The following is a 14,080-nucleotide window of genomic DNA, read 5'->3' on the forward strand; positions in this document are numbered from 1 at the left end:
TCAGCCTCATCAGCGGGCCCCTCAGCATGCCCTCTTTGTGATTCGCTGACTCGTGTGGCCCCATGGTCTACATCAACAACTGCAACCAATCGGAACCCTGTAAAAAAAGAAGGAAAATGATAAAATAATAAGTGATATATCTCACCGTCCAGTATTCCCTAAAGAGATTGAACGGCTAAGACCATATCTGTTTACTTAAAAATGGCCTAAAATGAACGGACTTCTCCATGGATCTTTTTGGGCCTGTTGATGGGCCTCTTATGGATCCTATCTGTGTGCGTAGTGGACCAGCAGTTGGGCTCCTTGTGCAGTAGTGCTCACCAGCTGCTGGATGGCTTGAGTATTGTGCACTTGCTGGCTGGCAGCTGGCTACTTAAAAAAACCCACATATTATTATTTTTATTATCTCTTTTCTTAAAACTTTAAGCTAACATAGTAAAGGGAAGAGTATAAAAATCATTAAATATTTTAAGGATATTTTCAATAATAATTAGTGGGTTGTTAAAATATGATACATATTATATTAATTTTTTTTATTTTTATCAATTGCTTCATCTAATGCATGAGATTGAAATTTGATATAAAGATGAGGATAATAAAGGTAAAATGATCTCAAATTGGCATTAGAAATGCATGATTTCATGGTGCATTTAGAGTTTATCCGTATCATCATGATGCCTAATTGCATAATCAACAATAATTAATCAGTAGTCACCATAGCAAGCGGTCAGGATGGAATTGTATGAGAATTGTTAGTACCTTCTTACTCCTCCCTTTAAAGTTCCCTTAGTCTAAACAATATCTACTGAGTCGCAACAGCCTCAAGAAAATTTATCTTTGAAAATTACAGATATTTTAAGAGATGAGAGAAGAAGAAATATTCCCTCTAACATATATGTGGTTCCATATAATCCAATAGTTCGCTATTTGGTGAAAGGATTCATAAGAAAGGCCTTAAATAAAACAAAATGTTCAAGGGTTCTAAGAATTTGATAAATAAAATTAGTAATAACTAATTTATATGTGTGATTGAGCCTCATTACTAATTCCTGATATATTTCAAATCTTCATGTGTTTTAAATTAACCTAAAGGTAATTTATAATCATAAAAATATCAAATAATTAATGAAATTATTTAAAGACTTTAAAATACAAAAGCAATATATAGGAAAATGATTCAAAAACGAACATCAGTATATTAATTTTCTCTTATTTCATGATCTACACTTAGAAGACTATACCTAAAATGTATACGAGAAAAACATGATTACTGATGTGACGAGGCAACTCAAGTAAAATGTTCCAGAATCAAGTAAAATATATGTGGATCAATCAATACAAAAAAAACGTTCAAATTTTTATAGATAATAAATATTATGGGAAAATATTTATTTACAGAAAATTAAATTGAATCATGCCTTTTTTTCCATTTTTTTCAAAATTTTTTGGTCAAAATTGATAATTTACAAAGTTGATGTATTTGACTGTATAAGTTTTGTGCCTATTATTTAGATATTTTATTTACAAAAAAAGCAACAGGTTTCACAGTTTTCAAAATTTTTCATGTAGACACACAATATATTGAAGCCAAAATTGGAAATATACACCTTAAAATATTTTTTAAAATAACTTCAGTCATAAATTCAGGCATTGTCTTGATCCCTTATACCATAAGGACATATGATGCATTGTCCTGAGTAATTTCGTGCAGGACAATATGATAAAATTCTCAAAGGATCAAAAGATGTTTAAGGCTTCAACCATCATTGTCCTATCTACTTGTTATAATTGGTTTTTTCAAGATTTATGCATACTAATGATACCTGATACTTCTAATAATCTCCAAGCATGTTAATTCAACTTTTAAGTAAAATTGATTCATAGATATTGCATAAATAAGAATTTCAAAGGATAAATAATAAATTCATTAAATAATACAAAAAAATGAAATTCATAAATTTATATGATTTTTTACTAAATTCTTCATTTAAGAGATATCAATACAATATTTTATAAAGTGCATTACAGGATCATAGATAATATTTATGTGAATTTTTAATGGTAAATCTTCAGGTATTGATATTTCATGAAAGGAAGTATATCAATTATTGGGATACATACAGAGAATTGAATTTATAATGAGGTATTCAGATATATATATATATATATATATATATATATATATATATATATATATATATAGCTAATGTTTATTTAAGTAAATGAAAAATATGAATTAAAATAGAGATAAATTTTATCGAGATTGAGAGATATGATAAAGATAATAGGGACATATATAAATAAAAAGTATAGAGAATTATGTGGTATTTAAGTGATAAATTTTATGATAGATAGTGGAGTTGAGATAGATACTGAATAGTGGAACTTGGTTTGTGATATACAATAGTTTGAGATAAGAAGAAAAGTTTGATAAATACAAATTAATAAATTTATTTTTTGGTTAAGATAGGAAATTGGAAAGAAATGGAGCAAGTAGGATTGAACTTAAGTTGGACAGTTAGAAAAACATTGGTAAATACTGAATCAATACATCAAGACTTTGAGTGAGTAATTGTCTTCTAACATTCTCCATTAAGGACTCTAGAATATCTTGACACAAGAGGCATCGTTTTAGGGTGAACACCCTTAAATTCCTAATGGCTGAAGCAAGTGAAAAGGATCCATATAAAATGCTGATGCAAGATTTATATATTCTAACCTATCTTAAGTTAGACCATTTTTACAAGATTTTTATGTTTTCCAATTCAGTTACTAAGGCATTCATTTACTAAGTGCTTCATAATAGGGAATGGCAAACGACATCCATCACGTTACATATCACGGTGACAGCACCATGATGGATGACATGACGGTGACACTGAAAAAATTCGTAGCCCATGACTGTGACTGTGATAGTGACAAAATATATGTGATGGTGACATGACGGTGACGGGGGTCCTCAGACGGGTTATGGGATGGGACAGCCGTCACGGGTGATGTTGGTGACGGATTTTTAAAAAAAATTATAAAGGTAAAAAAAAACATTTAAAATCATTATGTTGCATTGTGCATTCAAATGGGTTGTAGTTTTTTTTGTCGTGGAAGCAATAAAATCACTATATTTTACATATTGGTTTTATTACGTCAATTTTTTGCTGTGCAATATTTTAGCTGCAATATTTTCATGATTTTCTGAGTATTTAAGATTTCGTATAAAATTTTTCTTCCTTCCTTCATTTGAAGTGAAAAATCAGGTCAAAACCTGTTTCACAATCATCTGACTAGCCCATAAGAAAACCCACAACTCATTTCAAAAGGTCTCTTGGGCCCAAATAGAGTCTATCTTGGACTTGGCCAACATCACCATAGAAAACCTTTTTGTATGTATTTTCCAAGATTATATCACAACATTTCCAAACAGAGAAACTAAATAGTAACTTTTTTATACTCTGATGATTAAGATGAAATAACACGTAAAAATTGGTGAGCAAGATTTAAAAAAACCAACACATTCCTGGTCAATGAAAAAATCGCACTATTAGACCCATTCCCAGTGACAAAAAAAGTCAGAAACTGCAAGATTAAAAAAACCAAACGAAATACAAATCTGAACTCGTTCCACCTCCACATTGACATGAAATCCCCTATTTCTTCTTCAACTCCATGCCCTACATCGCTCTTTCTTCCTCAAATTCCTGCCCTTGACCAGGCTCTTTCTTCCTCAAAGCCTTGACCAGGCGCTTCCTTCCTCAAAGCCTTGACCAGGCTCTTCCTTCCTCAAAGCCTTGACCAGGCTCTTCCTTCCTGAAAGCCATGACAATGCTCTTTCTTCATCAAAGCCCTTAACCAAACTCTTTCTTCCTCCAAGCATTGAACATGCTCTTTCTTCCTTAACGTCTGTTGCCATGACGTGTCCACTTGTAATTGAGAGAAAGCATAAAAAAATGTTTTTCAAGGCTTTTATTTTCCATCACCTGTGACGGTGATGCCGTGCGGTGACAGAACATGACAGGACTAGGCGCATGGTGACAGTCAACGAGATTGTGATGGAAATTTTTAAAAATGATGGGACGTGTGACATGAAAAAATTACTTTCATGTCACCGTCTGTCATCATTCGTCATCTGTCCCATCACATCCAGGGCGTCATGTCCCTGACGTGTCGTTCCCTACTTCATAAGGTTACAATGGAAACTGAGTCTCTAGGAAGAATATAGTACTCACACTAGGATAGACATGGTTGTTCTGTTATGTTTGCTCGAAACAAACAAAAAATTCGCACAAAAGAACCGCACAGGGCCTTGTTCTTTGTTATGTTCTTTTTTGTGCAAAAATTAGAACATCTTTTCACACAATTAGAACAATTCGAACAAAATCTGCGAAATTTGTAAAGTTCACACAAATTGCAACAAATTCGCACAATTCGAAAAAAGTCCACACGATTTGTAAAAATTCGCACAAATTGCTACAAATTTGCACTGAATTTTCACAATTCACATACATTCTTTGAATAAAATGTTTAGAGTATTGTTTCTTAACAAGTGTTGATGTATTATTAATGAAATAGTCTTAGTTATTCAAATGATCCTAATAATAAGATTTTAGTTGGTATGTATCCTCTATGTGGTGATATTATGGTTGGCATATGTTTATGTTTAGGAATCCCTGCAATAAATTGTTGGGTATCCTGATGAGATTGCTATAACGAAGTTGATGGCGCACGCCATCAAGGATCGTCGACGATGTTGTCCTCCCCGCCCGTCACCGTCGTCGAACATCGGGTGATGATGCTCAAATATCCTATCTTCATTTTCATCATTTTGTCTATCATGTTTTGTGTTTTTCTTGTCTCGTCATTTCGTCGCATCTGTGACGCGTCCCTACATCCTTCGTCATCGTCACGGGGAGGGGTCCTTAACCATTTTTGGACCTGCTCCTTTGTGTCCTTGTCTCTTGTTTTCTTTTCTTCTTTTTATTTTTAATTTTCCCTTTAATCTTGTAATGAGGGGGCCCATTATATAAGGGCCCCCTTAATGGACCCTATTCCCCTGTTGACCCACCTAAGGGGCCCGTTTGACCTTCCCTTTATAAGGGAAAGAGGGGCGTCCTAACTCTTAGATTTGTTTTCTTTGGAATTGAGTTGAATTTTATCAAAGAAGACAGGTCTCCCCCTCCCCCACAGGAGGAAGGGAGGGTGAAGAAGGGAAGAAGAGGGTAGAGGAAGAAGACTTGAGAAGGAAAGGGGGCTTGTGGGAAGATCAACCCACCATGCTAGTGGGTCTTCAGAAGGCCTTAACCCCCACTCCTTTTCCTATGCTTCTCCCGACGGACAGCTACACGGACGGCACTCTGCCTCTCGTCCGAGCGGAAATCTCCGTTCTCGATTCAATGCTGTGGAAATCCATCGGCAAAACTCATCAACTCGCTGCCTAATCTATAGAGTTGGATTCTTACCGACATTGAGCAACAGATCGATTGAAGCCCTGCCTCCACCGCAATCGATTCTTGGTCGTACTTGATCAGAGAATTGGCGGAGGTCGCCGCCGCCGCTTGGGACGATTTCGGTTGAGTTGGGGCAGAGAAATTGATGAAAGTCTCTGCCATTTCTTGGGTCGATCCCCCGTTAGATCTGGGCAATGAAATTTGGCATCAAGTTGGCTGAAGCCTCCACCGCCGCTTGAAGTGATCCTCGGACGTATTCAGCCAGATGAGTTATCAGAAGAACCATCGGCATCGCTTCATTCAACTCTTGGTCAGATTTGGGAGTGGACTGACCACCTGTCAATGAATTGGGTCTACTCCTGACAATCGGGTGCTGATCAGACTTGAATCAACCCGCCGGTACCGGTCGACTCAATTCCACGCACCGACACCGGACAAGGGAAGCTATCATTCGACTCCGGTCGACAGTTGATTCTCTCCCCATCTAACCACGCTGGTCAACCCCGTTGCCTATTGAACCGACGTCACACAATCCGAGAGCCGACCGCCATGCAGTGTCCTCGCCGTCCCGACTCGCTCGGCTGCACTGGTTGCTGCCGATGGCCATCTCTACCTGCGTCCCACCGTTGAGACGACCCATCGCTCGCGGCCGCCATCGGACCCCGTCCGCACTGGTCCGTAGGGACGTGCCAATTAGGTCCCTCGCCGCTTGAGCTAAAGCCTTGTCTCGCGCCGTCTTCCTCAATCCCTCCGTCACCCTCTGTCGAGCGCTCTCTAGCTCCTCTCCATCGCTCTCGCTCCGCTGATCGCTCTCTGCCGCCGTATCTTTTAATAGCCTGCACAACGAGTCGCCCGACGACGAGGTACGTCCTCTCTTCGCCGCTTGTTATTTTACCTTTTGTAGTATACTTTCATCTCGACTCCACCGTGCTCAGGCTAGGTAGGTGAGAGAGAAAAATTGAGAGAAAAGTACGACTCTGTGAGTGTCTTAACGGTACGGACGAGTACGTCCGTTATGTGCGAGCCCTATGGATAGAATCCGTTCGGTTGTAGACGCCTTCGGCGCTCCGATGAGGTTCGAGAGGCCACCGTCGTCGTCACCCGGTGACCCCGTCCAAGCTTGGAGCTCAACACCTCCCTCAAGTCGGAGCCTGCACATATGACACGTAGGACACCCATTCATCACGTCGTAGTTACATAACCGGTTAGGGTTGCATTTGTCAAATGACGATGCCATCGACATTCGATACTATCATCCTTTATCAACACCGAACCATCATATTCGGTGTCAACTCAATGACATCCTAGACAACATCCGACATTAGAAGTCTTTATCAGCAGCATGCTGTGATTCAGAGTTTTCTAGGAGAATTCGATGCTTGTTGGAGGATTTTTGACAAAATAGAAAATAAATTGCCTATCATCACGGTAATTAGAGCTCGGTGGATAGCAAGTAAAAGAATATGTCAGAAATTTGAGAGCCGTCCTTTCCATTTATTTTGCTATAACTAGGGGTATCTTCCCATGTATATATATTCTCAATTCGTCTTTTCAATTTCCAATCTGGAAATCGATATATTAATTAATGAGATCAACGCATAGAGAATTCCATGTAATAGAGACATAATATTCCACATACCTCAATAAAAAAATACATGTGTGATCCACTATGCATAGACATGATGAATAGAAAATTGAATACCAAAGTCAATTAAACTTAAGACCCGTTATAATATGCATAGCTTCTATATTGTCCAACATATTAAGATCATTATTTCTGTATCAATGATCTCGGACCAGGCTGAGAGTAGTTTCATATGATTTGGAAGGCTTCAATCTATGTACTTGGGGCCAAAAATACTACAACGGTGGTTTCAAGCAAGTATTTGAGAAATTTTGACAAATTTCATAATACTGAAAATCACATTACTTTCACAAACGTTTACCTCTTTTTCTTGTTCTCCACCTTGAAATTAGGATCTCAAATGAGTTACCTGGAATGGCAGCCAGTATCTCTGTCAAGATGGTGGTTGAACCTCCCAAGTTTATTCCCCATCAGTTTTGTTGATATCTCTAACATGAATCCCATTAGCTTGCAATCGAAGGCAAGCAGGGTTGCCAGAAGTAGTGCCCCATAGGATCTATCAAAGGGCATGATGCATTGGCAAAAATATTAGCTATCAAATCCCCCAAGAAAGAATCCAATATAGAGAATTTCGTCTATATTTAGGAGTAATATTACCACTAGTGAGAAGTTCATCTATATTTGTATATGAGCTGGCATAGATTCAGATAGTGAATTCTCCAAATAATAATCACCAGCAGCTAGGATTAAAGATGGAAGTGAAGAATGGCTTACCTTCTTGAACGAGGCTTTGAGTACCTTTCCTCGGCTCATTGGTAAAAAATCTCGGAGAAAGGACAACAGAAATTAATGACCCATTTAATAATAACTATAAATAATGGCCCATAAGGACTCCAGCTTATCATCAGTACAAAAATTCAACTACATTATCTATTTCTCAGAAGCAAATTCTTTTCAAAAAATCTATGAATATCCGTTCTTTTCTCATCTTATGTGAATATTCCCCTGATGGCGGAAGAGCTGGATGTCAAGACTCAAAATAGTGAGTGTTAATCCCGAGTTGTTCTGTGGAGTGAACCTGAAAATTCACTTTAAGTTACCCGTGAAATGTCAAGCACAAAGTAACAATATAGTAATTAATTAAACAAATACTTTAAAACCATTGTAAAAATAAATGATGAGTGCAATACATCAGTCAAGGAACTATTAAAGAGTCTACGTCATTAGATGAAAAAAACAATAACAGAGTCTAAACGGTGGGTGCATCCACACTAATCGCAAATGGCTCATTATCATCATCACGATCATCATCATCTTTCGCTTTCAAATCTTTGTTACTATACCATGACTTCAACGTCATCAGAACTTCTACGCTCTCTGCTGTGAGCCTAGATTGCCTGTAGTTGATTACGCGACGCCCTTTTGAGAATCGTCATTTACACGTGACACTCGTCGCTTTAACTACTAGAAATTCCTTCACCACCAATGATGAGAGGTAAGAAACTTGACCTCTTATGGTGATAAAAAAAATTAGAAATGCAATAAGGAAAGTAAGACATTTTTAATCTAACAATGCACATCATATGATAATTAAATTGATATCAGTCCTCTTACACCAATGCAACACCTTTGAACTGAATGTTGGGGGGGCTGTCACATATACATCAAGCTCTCGCATCGGATCAACTCTTTGTGGTAGCTCAAACGAATCTAGTAGTTATTGTAGCTCCATTTTTTAGAAAACCATGCCTCATGGATGGAACCAAAAGTTCAGTGGACCCATCCCCAAGGTTTATGGATACTGAATATGACTCCATGATAGTTCGGACAGTAAGAGAACCTCGTTCTTGCCATGTGGATCAATCAAGCGAAGTTTCATTGATGGATTAAATAGAGAACCGATAGTGAAAGCCTCGTTTCGTGTTAGCATTGACACATATTTCTCTAGCTTCGTCCTCATAGCGCCACATACACTGGCTAAGGCATTCCTTTGTCTAATGGAGATAGTGTGTCCAACTAGACACATAGATGAGTTTGAGATTCCCACACTAATTCGCTCAAGATGCATCATCAATCCTTTAATAATGACTATACACTCATTTGAAGTTGGCGCCTTGCTCTGAATAGCAATAGACGTACCTTCCTGGAGTGGTTTGAGTAAGTCAACATTTTTTTCTAGTAGATCCCATTCTGTATCAAGTAAAGTAGTTTTCCTAAGAGCAGACGGCATCATCATATCAATGACTATTTTCTTATCAAGGCACCCATGTAGCATTTTGTAAGTAGAGCTCCACCTAGTAGGGCAGTCTAGCGGGATCCTCCTCATGTTGGACATATTTGATTGTCTGCAATATGACAATACTTCGCCTCTTGCTTCATCGATCCACGTATTGCGCTGACCACTTCTCTAAGGTGTTGAACAACATCCCCTAATGAAATAGCACAAGGAGGATCAGTCTCGTCTGCATCCACCACACCATCAAGATTAGTAATGTCTACTTCATCAATGAAAGTTGACTTGGGTCCATCTTCGACGACATGTAGTGCCCTCAACCCCGCCAGCATCACTAAGTTAATCACATGCGCAATACACAAGACATGTCTCTTTGTGCTGAAATGAGCGTTCAATGGCCGCAACTCTCATTCTAATATCGCCATCATTGTTGCATTGTTTGAAGCATTGTCTATTGTAATAGCCCATATATTTGCGTTCAATTTAAATACTGCAAGAACCTCAGCACAACATTGCTCAAGCACTCCCCAGTGTGTGATCCCTCCAACTGGTGTATAGCAAAGACACATTCACACATGTTCCATTAAGTGTCTACCCAATGAACTGTGAGTCCTATGAATGAGATTCGATTCACAGAAGTCCAACAATCTAGAGTGATGGCCACTCTATCAACACTCTCCAATCAATCACGGATGCCGCTCTTCAACTCCATATAAAGCTTGAAAGCTTTTTCCTTCATGACCCTTATCAATGGAATGGATATCTCCTCCTGTGCGATGTATCAAAGCAATTGTATGAAGTATTTCTTACATAAAATGTTCCATGGTGAGGCTGACAAACAAATGAAATGTACAAGTTCTTCTTTTGTAACCTCCCGCATGAGACCAGTGTAGTACTATTTTGCATTCACTTTTCGGTCAAAGATGTTAGCGACCGATGGTTGGTTAGAAGAGCTGACTTCTTGTGCCTTCAACTCATTATGCTAGCAAAAGCAAACCAAACAACCATGTCTACACTAGGATTATGGAATAGCTAAACAGTGAGTCCATATTTATGTCTCCTACTACATATGTAATTGTAATAGATTATTTAATTTTTTACATTCAAGTTGCCCTAGTAGCCAAGTTAATCTTGAATAAGGTTTTATAGGTACCAAATTTACCCCATATTTTAGGTCTTCCCCTAATTACAATAAATCAGCATGGGAATCAAAGAAGAAGAATCGAAGATATGACTACAGAATAATTTGAAACATTCTATATATAGTTTTCCATATTATTTATTCAAAAAAATTATCGACAAAGAAAACTTCCAAGTACTGATTTCACCTATAGTATATTATCAGTTGCCTATATAGAGCAAACATCTATATTAGTGCAATAGGAGTGACCACTGTACCAATGAATTATGGGCATTATATTAATGTAGAAATGACTGTATTATGGTCATCTGATGGTCATAAAACCTCGTTATCCACATTTAAAGGCCTTTGTCTGTCCATTAAATACCTCTTTCGGTGATCTGATGACTGAGATTTCTGCACTTTTCACCCATTCCCTATAAATTATGAAAGATTTTCTTTATATTACAGGGAATACAGAAACATATAATAATTACAATTATTTCGTTCATAACATTTTTTAGCCGAGTGAATTTGGCTTAAGATCTTTTGTTGATCTTGATAACGACATTTTATGAGGAATTTCTTGTTTTTCCCTGAGCTCGAGCCTTTATCGTTAAGTCCCATTTAAAGTGCCTTATCTTGAATAAAATATGCTCGTGGAAAGGAAATTAGTCAATAATAAAAATTTATTGATAGATATCTAGGACTAAGTTTCTCTATCATGATATTACTGCCTTGTACGTATTGGATACTCATCAAAATTATATAATAAGAGCCCATTCACCTTCTGCTTTGGATTTTCGACAGGATGGAATTCAATCAATCGCTCTCATCTTCTTTCCTAGTTTTTTGTAAAAAAACTATAAAATATAAATATAATATGAGCTCTCTCTCTCTCTCTCTCTCTCTCTCTCTCTCTCTCTCTCTCTCTCTCTCTCTCTCTCTCTCTCTCTCTCTCTCTAATCTCATTCCCCAAACCGTAATTTGTTATTGCAGCGGTATATTCCCACAAGGTGGCATAAAACATCCAAATAAGTAAACCAATGCGTGCAAAGTTCTCTACTAATTAAATTTTCCACCACCCTATCGGTCGAGTTATTATTTCTTACAAAACTCAAGGTCTCAAACCCACTTTGAGTTTTTTAATCTTATGGGCCTTGTTGTCTCAAAAAACTCAAAGTCTCAAACCAATGAGTGCAACTAGTATTCCACGCATGAACATTTTCAGGATTATACTTGAGAAAGAAACTTCCATCAGAGCTTCTCAGATATAATAAAATTTTCACCAGATTCAAAAGTCCAGTGGGTTATCCTCCACCACAGAAGAAACGCGGAACGGAATAGAGCGCAAGAAAAAATCATAGCGAACAACGAGGCGATCGTTAAAACCACCGATTTTTTATCATTGAAATCTGTGTTTGTACGAAGATGAAGAAAACCCACTTATCTCCGGGATCTCATGACGAACAATCACGGAATTAAAAGCAAGAAGAAACATATCAAACAACGAGACAACGATTAAAACCACCGATTTTATCATTGAAATCTGTGTCTGTTCGAAGATGAAAAAAAACCCACTTTTCTTCTGAATCTTATGATGAACAAGAGCACATCAAACAACGAGACAAACATTAAGAACCCCGATTCCATAACTGAACTCTCTGTTTCTTCCAGGATGAAAATAAAAACTCACTTTCTTATCTCATGAATCTTAGGATGAAAAAGAGCACATCAAACAACGAGACAATCATTAAAACCCCCGATTTTAGTTGAAATCTCTGTTTCTTCGAAGATGAAAAAGGAAAACCCACTTACTCATCTCCTGATTAATAGGATGAACAAGATCAGATCAAACAACGAGACAACCATCCAAACCCCCTGATTGATATCCATCATTGAAATCTATGTTTCTTCCAAGATGAAAAAGAAAAACCCACTCACTCATCTCCCGAATATTACGATGAACAAGGTCAGATCAAACAACGAGACAACCATCAAAACCCCTGATATCCATGATTGAAATCTCTGTTTCTTCCAAGATGGAAAAAAAACCCATTTACTCGTCTCCTGGATCGTATGATGAACAAGAGCAGATCAAACAACGAGACAACCATTCAAACCCCCGATTCCATCAATAAAATCTGAAAGAACTTCCTCTTCTTCTTCTTCATCATCACGTTAGAGATCAAAGTACAGACATCAAAGAGACGGAAACAACACAAGGAATCGCTCACATCTCAACGCGGCACGGCCGGGGAGGCCCTTGCAGCGATCCCGCCAAAGACGTCGAATTGGAGAAGACGATCACGACATTATCGCACAAAGCCCTCATGACATGACTCCTCGTCTTCCACCCGCCAGACCTAAATCTGACCCAGGCCACCATCCTGACCTCAAATTCGACCGACCCGGAGCTCGATCTCTGCTTGGAGACGGCGTCCCCGACATCGGGATCAACGTACTCGTCGACGGCGGCGACGGTGGCGGTGAGAAGGGAGGAATTGCGGGGCTCCTGGTAAAAGGGGGGGAGGGAGGTCTCGGAGAGGGAATCGCGGGCGAGGAAGACGGCGGCGTCGATCTTGTCGTAGAAGATGCCCATCTTGCGGTTGCGATTGGAGAGGGAGAAGGTGAAGTTGAGGTCGGCGGAGAGGCGGAGGGAGGGGGAGAGGCGGAAGGAGGAGAGCGAGGCGGAGGCGATGGCGACGTCGGGGAGGCGGAAGCGGAGGACGAGCCACGTCACGAAGGTGACGAGGGAGAAGAGGAGGAAGAACACCACGCAGACGATGACGAGGCGCCGGAGGAAGAGGGACGAGCGCGGCTGAGGAGGAGGCGGGTAGTAGAGAGGGGGGGCCGGGTAGGGGTACGGGTAGGCGGCGCCGCCGGCCACGGCGGCGGGCGGCGGCGGCGGCGGCGGCGGCGCTGGGTAGCCCGGGACGGCGGGCTTCGGCTCGGAGTTCATCGCCGAGGAAGAGAGAGGAGAGAAGGAAGAGTGGAGGGGCCGTTGGAGTTTGGGGAGAGGTATTTATAGAGGAAATGTGGGCCTTGAGTTCCCCCCCCCCCCCCAAAAAACCTTTCTTTAATGGGCTTGATGCGTAACATATATTTTTCTATTTATATTGAGCTGCATTATTCAATCTCTTTTATAATATTTTTCTCCTTTCTTTTTTTATTTTTTATTTTTCCATTTTTTCCTATTTTATTTTTTATTTTCTATTTTTCCTCTTTTTTATTCTTCATTTTTCTATTTTTTTTCTTTTTTTTCCTTTTTTTCTTTCTTTTCTTTTTTTCTTTTTTCTTCTTTTATTTTTCTTTTTCTTTTTCTTTTTATTTTTTATTTTTTCTTTTTTATTTTTTATTTTTTATTTTTTATTTTTTATTTTTTATTTTTTCTTTTTTCTTTTTTTCTTTTTTCTTTTTTCTTTTTCTTTTTTATTTTTTCTTTTTTATTTTTTCTTTTAAATATTTTTTCTTTTTCTTTTTTCTTTTTTATTTTTTATTTTTTATTCTTCTTTTGTTATTTTTTCTTTTTTTTATTTTTCTTATTAAATTTTCTTTTTTATTTTTCTTTTTTTATTTTTTATTTTCTATTTTTTTCTTTATATTTTTTCTTTTTCTTTTTTCTTGTATTATTTTTTCCATTTTAAATTTTCATTTTTAACGTTTTATATGTTTATTTTCTATGTTAAGTTTTCTTTATT

The 14,080-nt window shown here is 38.1% G+C and overlaps 1 protein-coding gene across 1 annotated transcript; it reads right to left on the bottom strand.

The window, feature by feature from the left end:
• Positions 1-12,491: 12,491 nt before the first annotated feature.
• Positions 12,492-13,374, bottom strand: LOC144706094 (NDR1/HIN1-like protein 26). Its single transcript, XM_078578990.1, has one exon. The coding sequence runs from the start codon at positions 13,339-13,341 to the stop codon at positions 12,613-12,615; it is 729 nt and encodes a 242-aa protein (XP_078435116.1). The 5' UTR covers positions 13,342-13,374; the 3' UTR covers positions 12,492-12,612.
• Positions 13,375-14,080: the final 706 nt, after the last annotated feature.

This window comes from Wolffia australiana, chromosome 7 (genome assembly GCF_029677425.1).
Source record: "Wolffia australiana isolate 7733 chromosome 7, ASM2967742v1".
In the NCBI taxonomy this organism is placed as follows: Eukaryota; Viridiplantae; Streptophyta; class Magnoliopsida; order Alismatales; family Araceae; genus Wolffia; species Wolffia australiana.